Here is a 25400-nt window from a genome sequence, read left to right on the forward strand (position 1 = left end):
GGTTCTTCTGCTGAGAGCTTTTTAATCATTAAAATTAAAGGCTATAAGCTATGAACCAGAACAATTTAATTTTTTTTTATTGCTTGAAGTGCCAAACTGTTTCTTCCCACATGCTTTCAATAAGTCACAGGCCTCGCTGTGCCAATCAAACCCAGCATGGCTGTCCTGATGGGAAACCTATATGTTGGAAAAGTAAAAATAGATACTAGGAATTACCTGCAGAGAAACAAAGAGGGCAAAAGTCGATATTTAACCCTTGCATTGTCCTTTAACTTTATGTTATGTTATGTCTTAATGGGGAAAAACCAAACACCTAACATAACGACAAAAATATTATATTTAAATATTTTCCCAGTGGATGTTCTATGCATCTGCTAACCGTGTCCTCCTTTGGATGAAGCCAACGGCAGTCAGCTGTTCTCAGCCATGGAGCGTTCGATTCTGCGGCCTGCATCCACGTTGAACCAAATGTTTACTTTTGCACATTGCAAATGTGTTTTGCCCTTTACATCCAAACAAAACAGGTGGAACTCAACAGCAATGTCCAGCAGACAAAATAAGACGTACTGTACCACTTCAGGGGTAAGTTAAAGTCCATATTGATCAATTTTACAGAGGCTTTCAAACATAAAAAGCAATACGTTACAGAGTAAGCTAATATAAAAATCTTAAGTATAGAGATAGAGGTAACATAATGTAAAAAATAAGCATTACTCATATGAATGCATTATTTTATGCAATAATTATGGGATCCGGTAATGCATTTATAATGGGATTACCTTATGGTTGATTTCCCCCACTAAGGAAAACTAGAGGGTAGTAATAATACTGTGATGTTACGGGAGCATTTGAAAAAAAAATTGACACAAAATAAATGAATAAAATAAAATGATTTTAGGCTTTTTCAAAAAAAAAAAAGTGTTTACTGACTGCACTAAAATGAATAAAAACATGGACAAAAATAACTGTGTGGCTGATTTTTCCCATAATGGTCATCCAAGAGTTAAAGTAAGAGGTAAATGTTGCCTGACAGAAGGTAACAGATAACATGGAATATTAATGAATGTATCCAAGCCTCGTACTTGTCTAAGTCCACTCAGAACTGCAGTTATATTGACTTCTGATATAAGATGAACACAAACAGGCTGATGCACTCTTGCTTCTGATGAAGTACCGCCCTTTAAAGGCTGTGTGAGGGAGAACTATATTCTTCTGGTGTGTTTTGAGCACTTTAGCTGACTACTTCAGATGACTGCCTATCAGCTCTGCTGCTGAGAGGCAAGATAGGAAAAAAAAAGCAGAATGAAGAAAATGGGATTGCAACTAGAACAATAGTGCGATGGAATGAGACCAACTCGGCTTACTTTTGAACCGCACACACCTAAAAGCCGCTGTAAAGCCTCAGAGGGGCCTCGCGGTGGAGAGTTATAGCATGTACTTGCAGGTGCAATTGAGCACCGGGTGGGAATGCTGTCGTCCAATGACAAATTACTTTTATTTGTGTGGCCTTTCAAAACCGTCCGCTGCACTGCACAAGTGCACAGCTGAAGGAAACTGATGAGAAGCTGCCTATTGATCCCCTCCGTTGTGCAGAGCAGGTTAACAAATATGACATGAAGTGCAACTGCAAGAAGGCCATGAACGATGGAAACTTGAAGGTCATTCGCACACAAAGGGACGCGTGTGAACATGTCCAAGGGTAAAGGAACAGTTACTAAAACAGTTCAGTAATGACAAAATGAACAAGCCATCCTAGCAGTTGACTTATGAGAGACAACAAACAAAATGTAAGAGCTTGAATAATATTGCAATTAAATGAATGTCAGTGCTGCAGGCTCAGCAACGCAATGGCAAAGAAATGGACTCAGTTGAAGGAGAACAGGAGACAAATTCAGAAAGAAACTCTTTATATATTTAGACGCAGGAAACAGGAGCAACATAAGACATGACACTACCCAAGAACTATCAAAAGGATCTGTCGACCGAGAAGGAAATCTACTGGGAGAGGTGATTATTGAGATTGTGATTATTGACAGATGTGCTGATTACTAATAGAAGACATGGGGTTTGCAATGAGCTGAAACCAGAAGCTAAACAACAAAACCATCCAGTGTTCCATTATCTTTATCTGATTCTTCCTTTTTCGAGTTGCGGGAGTAACTACGTGTGAGGCAGGAGACATACTGGGCAGGTTACAAGTCCATCACAGGGACACACGGAGACAAACGAAACAAACTATCTTTCACATTTAAGGACAATTTAGAGTAAACCATTAGTCTAACATCAATATGTCTAGTCAGTGGGAGGAAACTGGTGTACTCTACAGTAAGAAAACCCAAGCATGCATGGACTGAACATGCAAACTCCACCCAGAATATCCCTTGGCCAGGATTCAATCCAGCAACCTTCTCACTGAGAGGTGACAGTGCTACCAACTGGGCCACCATACTGCCCACAACTAAAACCAATCCAAAGCAATGTGAATTCTAATACCAAACAGGAATCAATTGAAAGCACCACAAACTGCAGCCAAAGCCATACCATAAATTATGATACATGAACTCAAGTGATTCAGTGTGAGTGCAATGCTAATTATTATTATTTTTTGTTTAAAAATATTAAATGTAGATATAAAACAAATAAATATAGATGATAAAACCATATATTTCTCAAACAAACCTAAAAACAATGTTTACAGAGCAACCATTAAAAAAATAACTTTTTGGAACCTAACCTAAAAATGGCTATATAACTGCCTGGCTGGAGTTGCTGATTACAACCACAGCTTTAATAGAAACTCAAACATTTCTGCCACAAACCCTTGAAGTTCAGGTGAGGCTTTGAAGCTATTGATTGGATGATTTGTATGTGTTGCCGGTGCTCCTGAAATGTGTTCCCAGACACATTTCAGGAGGCACTTTCCTGCCTAGGTGTTGATGGATGTATCTGTGGCAAAGCTCTGGGCCTGAGAGATGCCAGAGGGTGGGAATGCTCTGACAGCCTCAAGGTTACCCTGCCTGGCACCAAAACAGATGGATGCCCCTCATTGTAACTGTCTGTAATGTGTTCAGCTCAATCACTCCCTCTCGCTCCTTGGCCTTTAATACATCTCTCTTGTTTGCTTGTCAAGGCGGCCTGCAGAGTGTCTCAGCTGTAGCGCGTATATGCAGAGGCGGCAAATCGCGTTATGATTTTATCTATCGCACAGGGAGAGTGTGGATTATATGTTCAATATGAGGCACGCTGGTTGAAATGATTAAAGGAGAACTCGAGCCCTTGAGAAGTAATTGTATTTGCTTCAAGTACGAGAAAATAAATGTAAAGTTTTTGCAACGATCCTTATTAGGCATTAAAGAAATTACGAAACACGTGCATACAAAAACGTCCTTTGCATTTAAATTAAAAACAAGATTTGGCAAAATGTGGTTCCTTGAGAAGTTATGTTTAAATCACTCTCTTCTGCCAACAGTGTTTAAATTAAGTTAAAAAAAAGTGAAACACACACAAAAAAAAAAAAACTGAAAGTTGAGATGCAGTTTGCCTAATTGGTTGTAGTAAAAACAGATTTCGAGCAGTTATTTAAAAGCACAGCATTAAAAAGTACTGTCTACTGTGCTGCTGTGAAAACGGATCTTGTTTCCATTCTGTAATCACATTCAATTCACCTACGTTTGGTTTCAAGACTTCCACGTCTCCATTAACATCAGAGGAAGACCCATCTCCAACCTACGCCTTGCTAATGGTATTGACCTCATGGGGAATTGGAAAACGAAGCTCCAGAAACTCACAACTAAGTTAGAGAAGGTATCCAAAGGTATACAAGTGGTAAAAGTAAGATCCTACAGCTATCTAAAAGCAAACAATGTCAAAAGGAGTGGACAAACACCAGAAATACCCTGGCATGAAAGACTTGAAGTATTTTGGGTCTTCTGTGAGACAAGATGGAGGCTTCACAAGTGAAATAAAAACAAAGATTAGTACAGCTTCATCATGTTACGACTTGTCAGTGTCTGGCATAACAACTCCATCAACTTCTCTGTGAAGGTCAGACTTCATAAATCATCAGTACTGTACACTCCACCTTACTCTATAGATGTGAAAGTTGGACCCTCACAGATGTTACTGAGAGGGAGATGTTTTTTGTTGTTTTTTTATATACGTGTTACAGGAGAATGCTGTATATATTTTTCACAGAACACAAGACAGTCACATATGTAAGCCAGTTGTTACATATCCTGGAGAACAAGAACCACAACTCACTGCATCAAACACTGTAACCAGACCATGTATCGTCACATTACAAGGCATCCCTCCCTATCAAAGACTATTATAGAAAAGTAAAGCAGAAACTACAAGGTACACAGGGTAAGACCATCAAGGAGAGAACTGGTTGCAGCATCCAAACCCTGCTTTGTACAGCAGAACACAGAGTGTGCTAGAGACCCTCGACTGCCCAAGCATCCACCATGACACCCCTGCCACCCTCTGGGTCACTCAGTAGACGTTCAATAAGATGATTAAGATGTTGACAAATTTAACTGCATCTCATTGTTTTCCTGGAGTCATCTTTTTTTAGCACATAACAAGTAAAGCTCAATATCCCTATGACCTCAAAGTCCATGTGCAATAATCCAGGTAAAAAAAAATCCAACAAAGTTAAGTCAAATCCTCTGGATGGTTTATTTTTGTTCAGCCAAAAGACTTCATCAGTCTGAGGAGCTGCAACAAACTCAGTCTTAAAAGTACCTTTACGTTGTGGGTGCTATGTGAAGGTGATTTTATGCTTAGAACAAGTTTGAGACAGAACAAATCTGACTGGATGAAGTCAAAAGAAGATTGCAAAAGCTGGAAAATCTTAGCAACAGTTTTGGCTCAACAATAAACAACTGTACCATCAGCATAGAAATGTAAGATCCATCAAGGATGCTCTGACCTACATTGCCTATGTAGATTGTAAAGAGGGTGGGTCCTAAGACTGAGCCTTGTAGTACACCATTGTTGACTGTTAAATAACTGGAGGAAGTACCATTATGTTGAACACATTGCCTCCGATCTGAAAAATAGTTGGAGAACCAACCAATGGTATGTTCTGAGAAACCAATTTCTGAGAGCTTATGACAATGATTTGTATGTTCCCATACAATGATGAAATTGGTTATCTGCATTTAACCCATCACACTTGAGATACACTCAGTTGGATCAGTGGGCAGCTATGTACCTGTAAGTGCCCAGAGAGTAATTAGGGATTAGGTATCTTGCTCAAAGACACCACAACATGTGGTCATGGCAGGAAGTAGAACTTTCTGGTCCCAGGTGAGGCCTCACCTCTACACCATCTCACCCCCATTACATCCAGTCACAAAATGTATGCCAATATACAAAATAAAAATCTATTTTTTTTGGTCTTCATATTTACAAACTGTTTTTAAACTCACAACCAAACATAGTGATGTACTTTTATTGTACTTGTTGTACATGCTTAAGTTGCACTGTAACATTGTGACAGAAAAATATATTCAGTTTTTAAGCCTTTACACCTGAATGATACACAATCTGTATTATTTTATTGTTAATAAAAGCAACTTCCCTTGGAAACTTTATTGAGGTGGAAATTAGAGGCAACTGAACTAATACAATAGTAAAAATATTCATTTGCAGATTCATGATTACAAGTTGTATTGGCTCCATTTGGTCTGACACATCTCCTGCTGTTCTCCTTTATCTTCTTACCTCCATGTATTTTTTATATTTGTTCTTGGGGTGCAGGGGCATTTAGGCTCCACAGCGCAGAGTATATCCAATTATACCAAAGCTCGGAGCATGGCGGCGACACATCGATTGACACAAGCAACACGCTGTCTTATCACAGTGACATGATGCAGTGTCAGGCAAGCAACATTAACCTTATCTGACCCTTGGCCCTCCACGTACTCGACTGCCAGGGCTGGACAGGCAGCTCAGGTTTTGGCATAGACATCATAGTACAAATATAACTTGAAACACATAAAATGAAAAATAATCAGACTGTGTTGGTATTTGCATGTGTAAAATAATCCAGTGTGTTGGTTTTGAGCAGTTTCTCATTTTCTGGAGCTACTGCTATGCAACAACAAAAACCTGCTTCTAAGGCCTACCTAACACCAGAAGACCCCTCTACGCTCTCCATGACTGACAACCTGTAAAAAAGTGGCTGGATTGCAGCAAATTTGAAAAATTCTTCAGTGTGAAGGCAATCATGATGCTGCTATGCTTTTAGTACTCACCAAAAAGGGCTTTCTTGCTATTTTACATTTTCTAAAGATGCTCTCTTGTGCCATTACCATACCTCTATGTGTCTATATAACTGGGAACAGGAAATATAGGAATTTAGGGGAATTTAGGATAATTAACTGAAATTGCGTCTAGTTTAAGATCACTGTATCATATCCAAATCAAACTCTGAACATTTTGTTTAGACATGAGCCTTTAATGAGCTTGACTCATAGTTTATGAAAGTACGGAAACCAGTTTAATGACTTAATTTGCACATTATATCATAATCACATTTTTTATAGAATAATCAATTTTGTTTCTTTCTACATCTTTTTTGTCGTAATATTTTCCTACATTCATGTATGTACCTCAAAACCAAAAACATTCATGTTATATGAAGTTTAGTCATATATTTGCACTGTATTTACATAAAGACAAAAAAAAAATATAAAAGTGAGCAAACTGCATATCACAAAAAAAAGAATCACTGAAACATCTAAACTTTTGCACATTTTTTTTTTCTTTTCAAACAACTAATCAAAACTATTAAATGTTATTTGATCGGGGGAGTGGTGACACAAGTTAAAGAAAGCGAGCCTGTGATTGAATCCCCAGATTGTTACAACAAAATGTGGGTGAATTTCAGATGAAGCACCCACATCTGCTTCCTCCATCATTTTCCCCACTGTGGGCTCTTAAGCAAGGCTCTTAACACCTTCATTTGATGCAAGAGCACCTTATGGCAGCCTTCTGCTCCACACATGTGGGCTGTGGTAGCTCATCAGTCAGTGGTTGCACAAAACAAATGCATCTGGCATAAAAACAATGACCAAAATTTTTGTGCAAATTTGCTCTCTATGACGACTCCTAAAGGAGGAAGCAGCTGAAAGAAAAAAATAAAAATAAAATTGCATAAAACAACAAGGTTTTGGTAAATTGCATTTCACAACCAAACTATTAACAACTGAACAGAACTACTTCTAACTGTCCCTGTGTATCCAGGTGACCTAGTTTATCTTAGTGTGTGGTACCTCAAGTGCTTAGCATATTTTTAGTTAATGCTTTCCTTAGTTCATATTGTACATCTTATTACTGTTTTTCCTTTACATTTTATTGTTGGATGTAACTGGGACCCTGTGTACACAATTTTGTTCCACCACATGTACCACATGTGGTACAAATGACAAATAAAGGAACTCTGACTCTCTGACGTCTTATTGCATATTACAGCAATGAAACATTATTTTAGTCAAGCTTATGGTGGAAATGATATTCCCCAACTTTATTTAAAACCCATGTTAAGGGTAATCTTTTAATATATTTAATTCAAGGGTAAACTATTTGAAAGTCCTGCTAATTCACAAAAGTTCTCATTATTTTATTGAAATCTTCCCAACTTTGAAAATTTCGAGAATGTTGCAGCCCTAATGAGGATACAGCTACATGCCAGAACCTGTCACATGACCCTCTCAAACGTCACATCTGCACTTTGGTTGTTTCCATGATCTTGTCATGATCATAGTCATAGCCTAGGATTGAAGGCACAGCGGTCAGGTGGTGACCAAGCCTCACAACTGCATGCAGGCCTCACGGCATGGATACACTACCATACACCACCTAGGACCCTGTATAATTCTAATCAAAACCCTGAAAAAAACATACAGTATATGTTGATGTTATGGCTTGAGGGCCGTATGTTTGAGTGACACTGTAGGTGCAGGTTGATTTGATCACTTCTTGGTCTGCTGCCTTCATACATCTCCTTCTACATGTCTCTGCATGAGTGCAGCTACAGCGTGCGCTCTTAGGACATTATTACCTGCAGTGTTCCCTCAGTGTGGACTGAACTTGGCAAAAGGGCCTTCTCCTACTCTGCTCCTGTTTCCCGGAATATCTTACAAAAAGATCTGAAGCTCTCGACCTTGACCTCTCTAAGTGGCTTTAAAAATCTGTTGGACTCCTGGCAAGAAACAATGCAGACATGTTCCTGTTTTTAGTTTTCTACATTCACCTTATAATCTAGCTGTTTTTGCTACTTTTTTCATCTTATTTGTAAAAAAAAAAAAATATCTGTATGCCTTTTTATAACTGTTTATTGTTGTCGCTGTTGTCCATTGTTGTCATCATTCTTTGTTGAAATCAGGTCTCTCTTGTAAATGAGTCCTCGAGGCTCAATGGTATTTACCTGTCTAAATAAAGGTTGAATGAATGATTTGCTGACCCAGCTGTGCTGTGGCCCATGTGGGATTGGATGACCTCTCCCGATTCCTCCCAAAAAGACATCCATCAGCATCCTGGTTGGATTATTCACCTCCTGCACCTCCAAAAACAGAAGAGGCCTACCTATTTAAGTCCAGTTCTCCTACCATTCAGAGGGCAGTAATTTAAACAGAGCAGCTTGCCATTTTGGTATGGGTGTCTTTGTTCGTGTAATGTTTGGCTTTGGCTAAAAGTTAATTTCTGCTGTGGGAGAACCTTTTGAACACATCACCATGGGATTGTGTTGGACCTCTACCTCACATAAGCCAAAAATCAGTTTTACTTACATTAATCTGTGCTTCAACTTGCTAACCTGAGGCCATCCCACTTCTGACACCATTGAATGTTACGAGTTTGTGTAAACTTCTGACGACAGTCAGAAGGCTTACCGGTTTAAAATCTTTGTTTTGAGTCCGAGTATATTTAGTTTAAGGCTAACTGCGATGCTTTTGTTTTGTCATTGAAATAAAAGGGTTGTATTGGTTACTTTTATCCTACTTTAGTATTAAGTTGTGTACTTTAGTTTATCAGGAGACTTAAAATGTTATTTGACTCAATAATTTGACATTAATCTTATTGCTTCAGTGGTGTTATATTTGCAAACTATTCTTGGTAACTGGAACTTTACTATTAGAGGTGCACTACTGTAAGGTGTGATAGGTCAATCTGCATATGTATGTGTGTATCTTACCTCAGCTTCACAACCTGAACCCCACACTCTCTGCTCTTTGAATTGAGAAAGCTTCTCGGATGAGAAACACAACGTCTTCTGTTACAAATAAAGTCCAGTTGTTTTTGTCTTGAACCTTTCTGAATTTACTATTAGAGTTTTACATCTTAGTGAGGTCATTAAATGCAGAGGGTGTCTTAAGGACAACCATACAGACAGCTGAGAAATCTTTCAGAAAGAGATGGAACTGTCTTTGCATGATTATACAGTGCCTCATCATAATCCTATTTTCTGCATCATGAGTTCTCTAAACTATAATACTGAAAAAGAATAATCTACTTGGGGTATTTATAGATAAATGTTGTTCTTTAAAGGTACAGTACTCTATTGTTAAGTCCTTTTTTGCTAAAAGGTTACATTTCCCCCCCAATGTCTGTAGAAAATCCTTTAACAATTAGAAAAAATAACTTATATTTATGTCCTCCCTAAAACCTAGCATGTCACATTGGTATTGATTACATTCCTTTGTTGACAAAACCTGTTTGTGGATTATGAGTTTAAGTGGCTGCGTCTGGGTCCAGCTGATGTTGAGCCAAGTTCTGAGGATGTGCAAGTGCACTCTGTAGCTGACGAACCTCTGCTCAACACCTGCTGGCCAGTTCCAGCCAGCTTCAGCTACTTAATCCCATTTACAGAGACAGGCGGGTAAATTATTCAGAGCACCAATAAAAATGCCTTCAATATTCATAGGACTGCCTCTTAGATCTACAAAAAGAGTGGGGATGTGTCTGCATATGTGTGAGCTTGTTTATTTTAAAAACCCACGGCCTGTCAAACTGAATGAGGGATTTTGTGCATCTACTTGTTCTTATCCTCTTGGTTTAATAATATCAAGCAGACACATTGGTCAAAAGTAAGGAAGCGCTGCAGGAATTATTTTTGTCTACTCAGTTGAACATCACACACAACCCAAAACACAATGCGCCATTTTTTTATTCCTTCTTTTCTTGCAGATTAACAGGAAATGACTACAAGGCGGATGCCAGGAATATTTTCCGAAAACAGTAAAAGAAGCGAAACTGCTACTGTGTTGTCATTTATGTAAGCAGTTAGCTAGATGTGGTTACAGCCCTCTGAGGACGCCGTGGAAGTAAATCCATGTCGTCAGGTTATCCAGGAGCAGAGAATATGCTGGAAATAAGATGACTGGAAAAAAAATATCTTCAGTTTCTGAACCCTATCACTGCAATTACTGATGGCAGCATCAAACCGAAGAGCAAACGGTGTCATTCTGTTCACCACGTGCGTGACTCAGTGACCTTTACTGGGATAATTCTGTTACGTAACATAAATATTTGCTCTAGATGTGGAATGTAATGTTCAAGTGGTCCGACGCTTGGGCATCTTTGGAGCTAAGTGAACTGCAGCATTCAAAGAAGCTGCCAAAGAGAAAGAAGGAAAGAGAGAAATAAGCCTGAAAGAAAAGCAGTGAGCCAGAGTCAAATGGAAAAGAAACACTTTATAAAGAGTCACACTCCACACTCCTCTCCATTTTAATGCAGCATTAGGTGCGACATGTACCTCGAGATGTCGCAAGTGGCTCCGAAAATGACCTCAAATTTTCCTCGTGTCTTAGAGAGAGCAGTCCAATGTGCAAACTGCAGACGTGTGCAAGAGTATGAAAATTTAAAATGAAAAGCTGCATAGATGAGTCTCACCTCCTGGGGTGCTTTTTTTTTTTTTAGATTTTCCAACTAGCAGAGACCTGTTGGCTACAGTGGAGAAGCTGCACCGAGGCTCAGTGTTAACAATCGACACAAATGAAACTTGGGAGCAGCGGGGCTTGCAGGAGAGTTCACTTTGCTTTATTTGAGTTTCTTCATTTGGGCAAAGACGGAGCCGGAGAAGCAGACAATTACTGATATTTGCTGCCAGCTATCAGAGAGCGAAGGCGAGACGTGTACAGAGGCGGTGGCTCCATCTCCACATTGTTAATTAGAAACTCTCCCTCAGCGCTGTGCTCACTGAATAAAAGAAGTCACAGTCTCACCGAGCACGCACACACACGAGGCAGAAACTTCATTTTTATCAAGCGGTAAAACAGCTGGCGATGCCAGAGGACTGTTATACATTGGATTTTGCACCGTTGAGGAGATTGAGCAATATATGATCATTACATACAGTCATTGAATGGGCTGAGGGTTTATACAGGGGGTGGGGGGGGGGGGGTCTAAAGACAGAACGCAACAAGAAGCAAAGCAATGAGGAGAAATAAGAGGGAAACTGATTTCATGCTCGAAGGATTGCATCTCATTTTCTCCGAGCACTAAGGCTCAGTGTGTGGTCTTCTTCGAGCTGCTACTGCCACCTGGTGGTGGGGAACTGCAATGCAGGCCTGACATTACATCCGAGGAAAACAACTTGTCACTTTTGTTTTTAGTTAAATATATATATATATGCTAACGCAAATTAAAAACGGTTTTGAGGTATTTCCTGTTCCAAAATGTTTTTTCATCAAAACTTGTACCTTTATGCTCTTTACTTTGCTTCTAAAAGCATTTTATTTTGGGTTCTAGCACAAAAAAGTAAAGAGAATGAACGGTATTTGTAAAACTATCTCTTTTTAATGCAGATATTTGTTTTGACTTGGACTATTGGTATTAAGAACATGGACGAAAATGGTGACACAAAAACACATTGAGAAGAAAGAAAAAAAAATCACTTGAAGGCAGCATTACTTTTAAAGATGTTTTGATAATTATTCAGAGACTCGCTCAGTCACTGCTGGAGACAGACACCCAGAAAAGAGAAGAGAGTAAAGTAAATGAATAGAAGTCAGCAAGTGGCCACATGTTTTCCATCTGGACATTAACAACAATCTGATCAACTACTGGGGACTTTATATACAAGAGGCTAACGTTGTTGAACCTTTATGGTTATTTTTACTGGGGGCATGTACAGGAGGAGCCGTGCTTTAGGTGTTCAAGAATTCAGTTTGTGTTGTGAAAATTGATCCTGGATCTAAATGTGTCGGGCAAACCTCCTGAACTGTGAGTTTGACTTGAATGGATTTGTCTTCAGTGCACACCAGACCTGGAGGCTCGGTCATTAAGACAGAGCAGTTTGTGACTTTTATTTACTGCTGATGCTGTTTTCAGATGAAGTGAGGAAAAAAAAGAATATTACAAGCTCAAAAACAATACTGTGAACTCAGGCTATAACAAAGTTAGGTAAATAAACTTGAACGACTGCATAGTCTGCTAAAATGCAGTTTTCATGTTTAGAGCTGAATGATGAAACTTGTTGAACAAGCTGAAACTAAACCGTCAAGTCAAAGAAAGCAGAACAGAACAAAAGTCAGCAAAACCATAACTAAAAGCAACAAACATCAAAAATCATAGCTAGAAGCCAAAAATCAGGCAAACATAAGCCAAAAGCAAAAATTATCGTATAGTAGCTAACAGTTAAAATAAGCAAAACCATAGAACAACTACGCTAAATCAGAACTTAAAGAGAAACTTTATCAAGTTTGAAGAGATCTATAGATATTACAGTGGAAAAGTTATTTAATCAAGTTAAACATTTTGTTATAAGTTATATAAAATAAAAAAAGTCATAGAACACTATTTTAGATTGAGATAAACATTTGATATTTAAATGGTTCATATAGAAAACTATGTAAAAACATACAGAAGAAGATAATTGGAAATTAGTGTGAGTGTTGAATCAGCATCCACACAAAGAAAATACAGGTGCATCTAAAAAATAAGAATATTGTGAAAAAGTTTTTTTTTTTTTTTGTCAGTTACTTCAGAAAGTGAAACTCATAGACCTGTATTTTCATTTTCATGTACCCTTTATTTATACAGGTAGTCTCATTGAATCACGAGAACTCATTTTCAGGAGAGACCTGTTTTGGGAGCAGATGGTGGAGGTTGAGGGCCTTGCTCAGGGGCCCAGAGTGGGGCCAATATATATAATATATAACATAGAGTAAACATTTCAAGCCTTTATTTCTTGTAATTTAGATGATTATGTCTTACAACTAATGAAAAACCAAAATTCAGTGATTCAGAAAATTAGAATATTGTGAAGAGGTTCAATAGTGTAACTTCCAAGGTGTCTCACCCTGATCAGCTGATGAACTCATGGACATGAGCTATAAATGTCTCATTCCTCAAGTCCAGACACTCCTGAACCAGAGAAACATCATAAGCGTCTTACCTGCTGAGGAGACAAAGAACTGGACTGTCTCTCAGTGGTCCAATGTCCTCTTTTCAGGTGAAAGTAAATTTTCATGTCATTTATAAATCAAAGTCTCAGAGTCTGGAGGAAGAGTGGAGAGAAACAGAATCCATGTTGTTAATGTCCAGAGTGACGTTTCCACAGTCAGTGATGGTTTGGATTCATGTCCTCTGCTGGTGCTGGTACACTGTGTTTTCTGAACTCCAGTCCATGCAGCATCTACCAGGACATTTTAGAGACTTCATGCTTCCTTCTAGATGAGCTTTATGGAGATGCTGGTTTCATTTTCCAGCAGGACTCGACTCCTGCCTGCACTGACAAAGGTACCAACAGCTGGCTGTGGAATAGTCTCATTTTGAGACACTGATTTTTGTTTATTCATTATTAGTAAGCTATAATCATCAACATTACAAGAAATAAAGGCTTGGAATATTTTTGCTTTATGTATATAATAAATAAATGTAATATATGAGTTACACTTTCTGAAATGATTTATTTTGTTTTACTTTTTCATGATATTCTATATTTTTAGATGCACCTGTTGAAATATGTTTGTCATCTGAAGGCAGCCACGTTCAGTCTTTGATGTCCCTGCATCTAATACGTTTCTACAATTTTTTTTTTCTGTAAGAAACCCCCAAGATGACAGCCTGAGTTCTTGAACTCTTGTTTACAGCCACGTGCAGCAGCCTGTCAGTATTCTAACTGTTTGCATTCAGTCAGATTGCTGTCACCCACAGGAAGAACAAGAAGGTAGCTCAAAATATCCTGACGCATGCTCAATAATTCAGGTAGAAAAATCTAAAAAAAAGTTAAATCTGGTCCTCTGGACATTCAAAAAACAAAACAAAGCAAAAAATAAAAATGTAGAAACGTTCACATGATCAAGAAGGACCATCAGCCCAACGATGGATCATTAGCACTGCATTAGCATTAGGCTGATGGTCCTTCTTGAGCATGTGATCAGCTGGTTTTGGTTGTCAGCAGAAAAACTGGTTGATCCACTCTGAGAAGGTGCTATTTAAGAGACTGCGCTGAACACAGCACCTCAGACTGAGGAAGTCTCTTGGATGAAAGACGAAACGTTTCTACATTTTTTTTTTGTTTTGCTGTTTTGTTTTTTGAATGTCCAGAGGACCAGATTTAACATTTTTTAGATACAAGAAGGTAGAGTCACGAAGGCTCCTTCTCACTAATTAACACATCAAAACTGAGTTCACCAAGACACAGCTGGAAAATATATCACATGAAACTCAACAGGTTAAAAAAATAAATAAATTTAAAAAATAAAGATAATAGATGAACATGATGAAGCTGTAAACCAGGTCAGACATCAGAAAGGTCAGGATGATTAGCAGCTCTGCTAACAGCCTCCATCGCCTCATTAGTCTGGTCCAACATCACTAAGCCCCTACCATTAAAAGCTCAATGAAAGACCACCCGCTGTGATTATTGAGGGGAAGTCCCCTGTCGTCATGGCGATGAGAGCTCCCCCTACAATTCTCATTAAGTCACACTCAGACTTCTGTGATATCTTTTGAACAGACGTTTATGAAGAGGCGACTGAGGCTGAAACATGTTACCCATCAACAGCCACAGATACTCGCTCAGCAGCAGGAACATAAAAAGTTTGAGACTAAAAAAGAAGCCTCACAAAGAATGAGCAAACCAGCTGTCTCTGAATCAAAGATGCAATCCTCACTGTTGGAGAGACTCACACTCAAAGTTCTACCCAGCGTAGGAGCACGTGTCGGTTTATAAGATTCAGAATAGAAATATGTGCTTCCATAATGTACACTGCACAGCATGTGCAGGCCACGTGATGCAAGAACAGATTTTTTTGCCCCGTGTTTATCACTAAACATGAGCCATAATCACAGATGTGCAAAGCCAAAGGTCAGCTGTACTCACGGTCGTTGCAGTGGGTCCCTGAGTATGATGTCATGGAGCAGTCGCAGGTGAAATTCTCCCACTGCTGGATGCACACGCCCATGTTCGAGCACGAGTCCTCCTGGCAGGTGGTACTCGGGCCTAGGGAGAGACAGAATACAGCAAAACGAGGAGATAGGGCAGGCGTGCAGTCAGACAAGAGTAAATGAGACCGCTGAGCGTATAAAGAGGGACCCATGCAGAAGAAATGCACTCTGTGGGCCTAGAAGGAGCAAACAGTGTCACCACAGGAGGCCGGACCTGGAGTACCACAGGGATGCCAGCTGAAGCTGCAGCAGCATGGGCAAATCAAAGCAGAGGTGACAGGTTTCCACAAGACCTCCAGCATGCTTTTCAACCAGTAAGAGTTAAAGCACATATTTGGATTTAAATATTGTAAAAGAGAGCAGGGCATTCTATTTATTTATTTTTCCCACGGGGAACATTTTGATTTGGTTAAAAGGAATGGAAGAACTAAAGAGTGGACATAAGACTACCTGAGTCTAAACATTATACAGCTGATAGAAGATATGTAATTAGAACATATTAACATTTGTTAAATAATTTTAGACCTTTTTTTGTTGTTTTAATTTCTCCTTTTTGATGAGAACAAGCCTGTAGCACAGTTAGCACATAAAATTCAGCAATAGCCTAATAAACACACTGCTTGTGAACTAACAGAGTTTTGACATCAATGTTTAGTGAAACAAAACTTTTTATTTTATTTTTTTAATATACTATTTTAATCTATTGGAATACTGGTAAAGTCAAAAGGAGACTGTGATTAGCTATCACATGATGACCTATGTTGTAAACTGGTAAATAATGAAACTTCTGTTTTTGAAATTCTTAAAAAAAAACAATTTCTTTCAATAAAATATTTCAAACTGTTGTGTTTTTGTTTGATAACATTTTAAGTATAAGTGCTATTTGTTGTCATCACCATATGTTCCCATACAATGACGAAATTAGTTCTTTGCATTTAACTCATCACACGTCAGATACACCCAGGTGGAGCAGTGGGCAGTTATGTAAGTGCCAGGGAGCAATTAGGGATTGGGTGTCTTGCTCAGAGATGCCACAGAATGACTGGAAGTTGAACCGCAACTTTCTGGTCCCAAGTCGGCTGCAGTGGTGTAGTCTACATTTTTGTAGTGGGGATATTGTCCTTAAAAACCAAAGTACACCAGTTACTACCATGTAAGTGTTAATTTATTTTTGATTTTTAAGTGTAGTGAACATTTAAACATTTCTCTGATGCTTATATTTGAATAAATGTACAACAAACTTTGTACAACAGTTGGCTTTCTATTAAAAACATTATAGAATTTATAAAACAGTATCAATGCAAAACATGTTCACGTATTAAGTAGTAAGTACAGAAGTATTAATTACTCAAAAACAGATTGAACCAACTCAATGTGTCTATAAAATGTTCCAAATGTGTTGACAATGACATTGGGCACTTTAAGTGGGTATACTGAAATTCCCACACTTTTCTAGTGGGTATACTCTGTATGTCTACGTATCACGCAGACTACACCACTGGCCAGCTGTCCTACCTCTACCCCATATCAGCCTCCATTGAGGGCCATATTACAGTCATAAGGCCACTCCTGGCCCTTGGTTCCTATTTTGCCCATGTGTGATATAAACCTTGCTTTAAATAAATAATCTGGTGATTTGTGATGTGATGTTCTGTCCAACAATATTCTATTGTTAGAACATTTTCAGCTGTGACGTCAGTTTGCCTCGTTGGCAAATCAGGTCAGTCCAGAAGTTTACTGAACTCCTGGCAGACTGTATCAGGAAATCTACTTTTAGTAGGAACTCATATGTTCTATTAAGAAGACACAAACAAACTAAAAGAAAACAGCATGAAGTTTAAGCACATTTCATGCAAGGTTCTATCAAATCTGTATGGCATTTTAAAAGCCTAAAAAAACAACTTAACAAGGGCCTAAGCCTAGCCTAGCCTTAAAGGACACTTCTGCCCTCTTCTTCCTACTCCATGTTCTGGGACTCATAGCATTGGTTTAGAAATCACCAGACTATACCTTCAAGGGCCCTTGTTTAAGTGTTTGCAGAAAAGTAAATGGACATTTAAAACATGAGTGATGCATGGGACTCCAGTTTGGCTGATGTGATGACACTGTCCCTCACGTTTCACTTCGTTTGTGTGCAAGTGGACTTGCATGCAATCTTTCATCATTCCGACGTGTTTCGAGAAAGTTTTAGCACGGTAAAACTTAAGACGCTGCATTCCCTCTGTGAACAAGCAAGGCAAGACGTACAAGAATAACCTAACAGACAGGTCACGAAGAAAATCTTGATTTTCAACATTGAGAACTTACAAACGAAATCCTGGAAATTGTGTTTAAACATTTGTGTGAGAATACTCGATGAACACTAAGTATAGTAGACAGACAGAAATCATGAGGAGGAACGAGACCAAGAGCACTTGAAAACACTAAGTGCATATCTCTGAGTATGCACAGAAGTCCAGAAGTGTATTCAAAGTCAAACTGGATGTGTGTTTGCTCCTCTTCACACCACACATAGTCCTTACTTTTGAATACTTCTAGTGAGAGGGAATGCAGAAAAAGACAAGCGCCCTGCATAGATAAGATGAACAAATCTCCTATTCAGAGTCTAGATGGACAGAGGAGGAAAAAAAAGTTCAACAATACTCTTTCAGACAGTCATATACAATAAGAAACCGAATAAAACAAAGAAAAAGTCCAGTAAACTGTACAAATACATAGCAGACAAATGCAAGTACACGTTTAGGAGCAATTGTCTTGTGCAGGACAATGTGAAGAGAAGAAGACAATTGAAGTGGAAACAGAGCAAGTTCGCCAGCTGAAAGTGCATTTACTGTGTAATGTACAGTAAGGTGGTTGACCAGACATCCTAAACTCATTCTTATCAATACAAGTGGAAAGAGTGCACAAGCACACTGGCTCTCTGTTAGAGGGAGCAGCAACGGTGGATTTCACTGCATCCCAGTGTTTCAGCAGGAGGTTTGCTCTCTGAGGAAAATCTTACAGTACCTAACGAGGGGTTTTCAATAAAAGTAGAATGATTCTGAAGTTACTGCCCAAAAATACAACATGCATTAACTTTCTTCATTGAAGTCCAATAGGATTATGGTTTTTTTGGGGGTTTTTTTTTAACTGTTTAGGCTGGCCAAATGCTTTTGACATTTTGAAATATAAACTATACTTATTGTTAGCATCACTCAGCCCTCTGTGAATAGCAAGCAGCTATCAAGGCACTAACGATCAATTGTTAGGCTGATGGTCCTCCTTTCATCATGTGAACAGCTAGTTCTGGTTGTCACCAGTCAACTGGTTGATCCACTATGAGAAAGTGCTGTTTATAAGACTGAGTTTATTGCAGCTCCTCAGACTTAAGAAGTCTTTTGGATAAAAGACAAAATGTTTTAACAAGAAGAATCTGTCCAGAGGACCTGACTTTTTTGGGGGTTTGTTTTTAGATATAACCTATATAGGTAACAACTAAAATAAAAAAAAGAAATGTTAAAGCTGCTGCCAGTGGTTGAAAAGGATCTACAAGGTAACCTCATCATTAATTCTCTCTGCAACTCTGCAAAACCTAAGTTATATTGACATAAATGCCCTAATCTTGCTAGCAAAAGTATTTGCTGGTCGCATTTGTAAATTTGTTCATCTTTATAAAAATGGTTGTTATGGCGGCTCACAGAAGTGCAACAGCTTCTCATGCTCCCGGGATTAAGCCTTATTTTAATTCCTATGAGGCTGTTATACGCACTAGCTCAGTGATAAATTCACAAGTCAAGTACAGCTCAAGCAAACTGATGGCCATCAGAGACAGTTCAGTTATTAATATATCACCGAGGCTGAAATCTGCACTCGGCAGACAGCAGCTCTTGAGGAGAACGGAATGGCGCAGCAAAGTGCGAGGAGCAATGGACAAGAGGAAATGATTGGCCAGGAAACAGAAGGGGGAAAGCAGGGGGGCACGTTGGCCACCGATTCCTACTCTCTGGCCAATGTCTGCTCACTGGATAATGAAAGGGTCTTGTTACATCCGAGGATGAGTGTTTCTACAGAGATGAAGAACAGTGCTGTTCTTTGCCTAACGTAAACCTGGCTTAACAACAACATGTCAGACTCAGCTTTCCAGATCAACTGTCTTCAGTTATTCCAAGTGGACCGTGACCATCGGTCAGGTAAAACACGGGGGGAGGACTCTATGTTCGTGACTGAAGATAGGTGTACGAACTGTGGACTGGTAAAAAAGCTACTACTATGAGGCGATAGAACATATGACTGTGAAATGTCAACTGTACTATCTGCCACGGGAGTTTACTGCAGTGTTCATCACCATCGTTTACATCTCGTCGGGTGCTAATGCTAACGGAGCATCAAAGGAGCTGTATGACACCATTAGCTCACTGCAGATAAAGCACATGGAGGCATTTTACGTGGTTGTGGGGAACTTTAACCACGTGAAACTGACAGACAATCTGCCCAGTTTTTACCAGCATGTCACCTTTCCTATGCGGGGAGACAACACTCTGTATACTGTATGTACACTAACATTTGCTGTGCATACAGAGCTCTTCCTTGCCCCCATCTTTGCCTCGCTGACCACATCTCAATCCTGTTGGTGCCAACATATCGTCCACTGATGAGATGGTTTAGGCCAACTAAGAAGACAGTCACTGTGTGGCCCAGGGATGTAGACTCTGTGTTCCAGGACTGTTTTTAGTTCACAGATTGGCAGGTCTTCAGAGAGGCAGCTACATATGAGGGAGAGGTGGACCTGGAGGAATACACCTCCTCTGTTGTTGGCTTCAACTTCAAGTGTGATGATGGTGTCATCAACACCAGGACAGTAACCTGTTATCCAAATCAGAAACCCTGTCTGAATGCTGAGGTGAAAGCTCTGCTGAAATCTAGGGATGATGTGTTCAGGACAAGTGAGGCATCAGCATTCCAAGAGGTGAGGAAAAGACTGACTGCAGGCATTGCAAGGGCCAAAGCAACAAACGCACAGAAAATTCAGGGTGACTTCATCACCAACGACCCTCGGCGTATGTGGAAGTGTATTAAGTGTATTACAAACTACAACATCATGGATGCACAATGTCCAAGGGACCCCTCATTGCCAGATGCACTCAATAAGCTCTATGTTCACTTTGAGGACCCTAACACCACCCCCACCACCAGACTTGTACCACCACCCGGTGACACGCCACTCTGTGCGACCACAGCAGATGTGAGCAAGACCCTCCAGGGAATCAACCCCTGTAAGGCTGAAGGCCCCGACAACATCCCAGGGTGGGTACTAAAGAAATGCGCACACCAGCTGTCTGAGGTGATGGCAGATATCTTCAACACCTCACTGTCAATGGCATTTGTCCACACCTGTTTTAAGTATGCCACTATTGTCCCTGTACCCAAGTGCTCCACAGTGATGTGCCTAAATGACTACCGACCTATAGCCTTAACATCAGTAGTCATGAAGTGCTTCGAGAGGTTGGTCATGACCCACATCAAGGACTCCATCGATGTCACTGTGGACCCACATCAGTACGCCTAAAGAAGGAACCACTCCACTGCTGACACCATTTCATTGGTGGTCCACACAGCCCTCACCCACCTGGAGAGCAGAAATTCTTACATCCGTCTACTCTTTCTGGATTTCTCCTCGGGCTTCAACATCATCACCCCATAGACCCTGGTGCAGAAGCTCTCCTTTCTTGGACTGAGTCCCACACTGGGGAACTGGATTCTGGACTTCCTGACTAGCAGACCTCAGACTGTCAGGATCCACAACATCGTCTCCTCCTCCATCCCCCTCAACATTGGCTCACCCCAGGGCTGCGTTCTAACCCCTCTCCTGTTCGCTCTGCTGACATGACTGCTCGGCTAGACACCCCAGCTGCCATATAGTGAAGTTTGCGGACAACACAGCAGTAGTGGGACGCATCAAGAACAATGATGAGTCCAAATACAAAGAGGAGGTGGAACACCTGGTGCAGAGACAATAATCTCTGCATCAATGTGAAGAAGACCAAGGAGATGGTGGTGGATTTCAGAAGGGACAAGGATCCTCTTCATCCCCTACACATCAGAGGAGCAGCTGTGGATATGGTCTCCTGCTACAGGCATCTGGGGGTGCATATATCCAGTGACCTCACCTGGACAGCCAACACTTCCTTTTTGGTCAAGACAACCCACCAGCATCTCTACTTCCTCAGAAAGATGCGGAGAGCTGGTCTTGGGAGCTCTGCCCTGAGAAGCTTCTATTGTTGTGTGGTAGAGAGCGTTCTCTGCACCTACATCACCGTGTGGCACGGCAGCTGCACTGCTGCTGAGAGGATGGCTCTGCAGAGGGTGGTTAAGGCTGCACAGAAAAATGTGGGGAGCAGTCTTACCACCACCTCAGACCTCTTCACTTCACGATGCAGGGGGAGGGCGCTCTGCATCATGACGGACTCCACTCATCCTGCACACAGTCTGTTCCAGCACCTGGGGATCGAACCTGGGACTTTCGGGTACCGAGTACGCTGCCTGCCTCTACCCCATCTCGGCCACCGTACGAGGTACTAATACCACAAGTCATTGCACACTATTCCCAATTCCCAGGTTTGCTTTAATGACTTAAAAGGGTTGGCTAAAGCTGTCGAGGAGTTGCTAAATGTGTGAAACCAAAAACTACAGGGCAAAAATAATTAACACTGCTTATGCATTAGCATCCTTAAAACAAAATTATAGTTTTAGAGAAAGAGCAGCTTGATAGCTTGATACAGCAGCAACACAACAGTGTTTAAATGTTCAGCGACAGCCACGCTGACATTTTCACCCTGGAGCACCTAACTCCCACAAATTGTCTACCTCTGCTTTTGTGCAACAGCTTCAGACTCAATGATGGCTACATCACTCAACTGAGCACATTTGTTTACAGTTTTTAATTACAGTCTCTAAGCTGTGAATGTTGGATGCAGTCCAAAGAAGAGATTTCATGCCTAGCTTGATGGTTCACAAGGACACACAGGGACTAAAACAAAAACCAGCTTCAAGAAGATTTTAGCTCAAAACTTGACTTTCATGGCTATAATTACACTGAATCACTATGATGTTTAAACTTTAGTCCAAAAATATTTTTTGTTCTAGTTTAAATAGTTTTTCCCAACAGAGAGCAAGTCTCCGCTGCAGCAGCTGGGAGACGGTTCTTGCCATGGTGACACCCACGATGCATTGCACACAGCAACCTTTCAGGCGAGCTGGCCTTTGAGAGGCGGAGTTTAACCGTCTACCTTGCAGGTCGGCTTTGGTGAAACCAACTGTATTGGCGTAGAAAAGAAAATAAAGGACAGAGCAGAGCAGGAAACAAGAGCAAAGGGTTAGTGAGGCACCAGCATCGTTACTGTTCTCAAACCTCAAGAGCAAAACATCATCAACAAAGGGAACCTTGGAAGATTGGACATGACCTCCTTAACTGTGTTCATGAATATGTATGCTTCTTGTATTATCACCTTCAAATAAGCTCCTTGAATAAAAACACCTCAAGGAAGCCACCATATCTGCTGGGCTTGTTGTAAGACTTTACTTCCCAGAAGTTGTGTGAGGAAAAAAGACAACCCCGTACAAGAGGCACCACTCAAGTCCCTGGTAAAAGTCATCACTCATGGAAAATGTTCTTTCAATTGTTTCATTTTGTATTAAAAAAATCCTCTAGACATGACACAAAACTATGCATTTTTTTTAAATTCCAATCCTCAAAAAAAAAAATAGGAAAACAGTTGTAGTCAGTCTAAACAGCTTATTTTTTAGATCAAGTAGAAGATTTTTAGGGTTGAGATATGTGACAGGCAGTGGCATTGTCAATATATGAGTTTCTTTGGGGGGGATTTCACATTCTTCATCCTATGACAACATGTATTCATCCATCCATCCATCCATTATCTTTACCCGCTTATTCCATTTTGGGTCACGGGGATCGCTGGTGCCCATGTCCAGCAATCACTGTGCGAGGGGCGGGGTACACCCTGGACAGGTCACAAGTCCATCACAGGGACACATAGAGACAAATGAGACAAACAACCATTCACTCTCTCACTCACACCTAGGGACAATTTAGAGTTACCAATCAGCCTAACATGCATGTTTTTGGTCTGTGGGAGGAAACTGGAGCACCCGGAGAAAACCCACGCATGCACGGAGAGAACATGCAAACTCCACCCAGAAAGGCCCCTGGACCGGGGTTTGAACCAAGGACCTGCTCGCTGAGAGGCAGCAGCTCTACCAGTTGTGCCACCGTGCTGCCGACAACATGCATTATCATCTTGAAATATCAAGTCATCACCACCAAACATCCTTTCAATGATGGAGTAAAAAAAAAAAAGTTGAACATTTCAATGTAGACGGTGCTTATTTAGAATGTAATGACTGCTGTCACCCCTTGTTTTTACCAGACATGAAGGCCCAGATCAACAATAACTCTGGAAGTTTAATGATGGCTTTGGCTTTTAATGCTTATCCCTTTGATTTCTTAGAGTTTGTCTCCACTTTCCTCTGACTTCCAACAAAATGTCAGGTCCTCTGGACGTTTATTTATTTATTTTTTTGTGTGTTGAAACGTTTCATTTTTCATCCAAAAGACTTCATCAGTCTGAGGAGTCACACCAAACTCAGTCCCATACTCAGTCCCGGGACTCAGTCCCGTACTCAGTAGTACGCTCACATAGTGGACCAACCAGTTTGATGTTTTGAACCACTTTGGCCATGGCTGCCTCAGAGGAGTCGACAGAGGAGAAGGCGGGCTCCAGAAACCATCTTAGCATCATCAAACTGGTTGGCCCACTATGTGAGTGTGCTGCTTGTGGGACTGAGTTTATTGTGGCTCCTCGGACTGATGAAGTCTTTTGGATGAAAGACAAAACGTTTCAACACAAAGAAACAGTGCGGAGGATCTGATTTAACTTTGTTGGACTTTTTACTTGGATCATTGAGCATGACCTTTGATGATTCCTCTGAATTGTTTCTCATCTGTTCTATTGTGCATTTAAGTTTTCTATCTTGAAGCTTTGACATCTTCTTTGGTTTACCAGCATTCCCTTTTTATAACCTTCCCATTTGGTTTGGTCTTGGGCAAGATTTTAGACACAGATGACCGAGGACAACATATCTTTTGCAGCAATTCATAATGATTTATCTTCTTGGATAAAATTCATAATCCTCTCCTTTGTTCTGACTGATATCTTTAGTGTTGAAGCCATGTTTCATGTCAGTCTGCGTTGTCCATCAGCTCTCCAAGGTGTGAGCACTATCTTTAACTAAAGATTAATATCAGATTTAGTCGGATGCAGGTATTTGTTTAAAAACAAGATTCTAAATTGTTCCATATTTTTAATACATTTAATCTAAAAAAATTAAATATGATCAAGTACAGAAAGTTGTAATTTTGAAAAATTATAGATTTGTGGTATGTCAGTGATTTAATCATTTTTTAATAAACAATTGAAAGAACATCCTTTAGGAGTGGTGAGTCTATACACTTTTCTCCAGGGGTAGTAGTATCAAATACTTTTTTGCTATTTATTTATTATTTTTTTGTGGGAACCAGTAAAAGAAGAAAATATATTAAAAAGAATAAGAGTTAAAAAAAGGTTTCAGGGAAGAAGATTCTTATTTTAACAAAAGAAGCAGTAAGTCAAACAACATTCACTCAGATTGCACTAATATGAAAAAATCTTAAACTGGTTAAAGAGGCAGGCTGTTGATTAAATTAAATCATCTGTAAAAGTCTTGAAAGGTTTAATATCTGTAAAATGGAAACAAATGCATGTATGTTCCCTTTTTTCATCATTTGGACAAACATAGTTTTATCCATGATTATGCAGCTTTGACAACATTTTACAGATCCAGAATGACATATTTGAAAAATCATCCAATAATGTGGTAAATACCTGACAAAGAGGAGGGGGGGAAAGAGGATTAATGGTGCCACTGAATGTCTGTGAGGGCTACTCCGGAAAATTCTAATTATC

At 40.0% G+C, this 25400-nt stretch overlaps 1 protein-coding gene across 1 annotated transcript in view; it reads right to left on the reverse strand.

Annotated features, from left to right (window-relative positions):
- LOC119418450 (neurexin-3b) overlaps positions 1–25400 on the reverse strand; it is a 528753-nt gene that overhangs the window by 273477 nt on the left and 229876 nt on the right. Inside the window, exon 16 of the mRNA XM_037685736.1 lies at positions 15338–15457. Coding sequence (XP_037541664.1) covers positions 15338–15457 — 120 coding nt within the window. The remainder of the gene's footprint in view (positions 1–15337; positions 15458–25400) is intronic.

The sequence above is a fragment of the Nematolebias whitei genome, chromosome 12 (genome assembly GCF_014905685.2).
Source record: "Nematolebias whitei isolate Nwh7 chromosome 12, NemWhi1, whole genome shotgun sequence".
Taxonomy (NCBI): domain Eukaryota; kingdom Metazoa; phylum Chordata; class Actinopteri; order Cyprinodontiformes; family Rivulidae; genus Nematolebias; species Nematolebias whitei.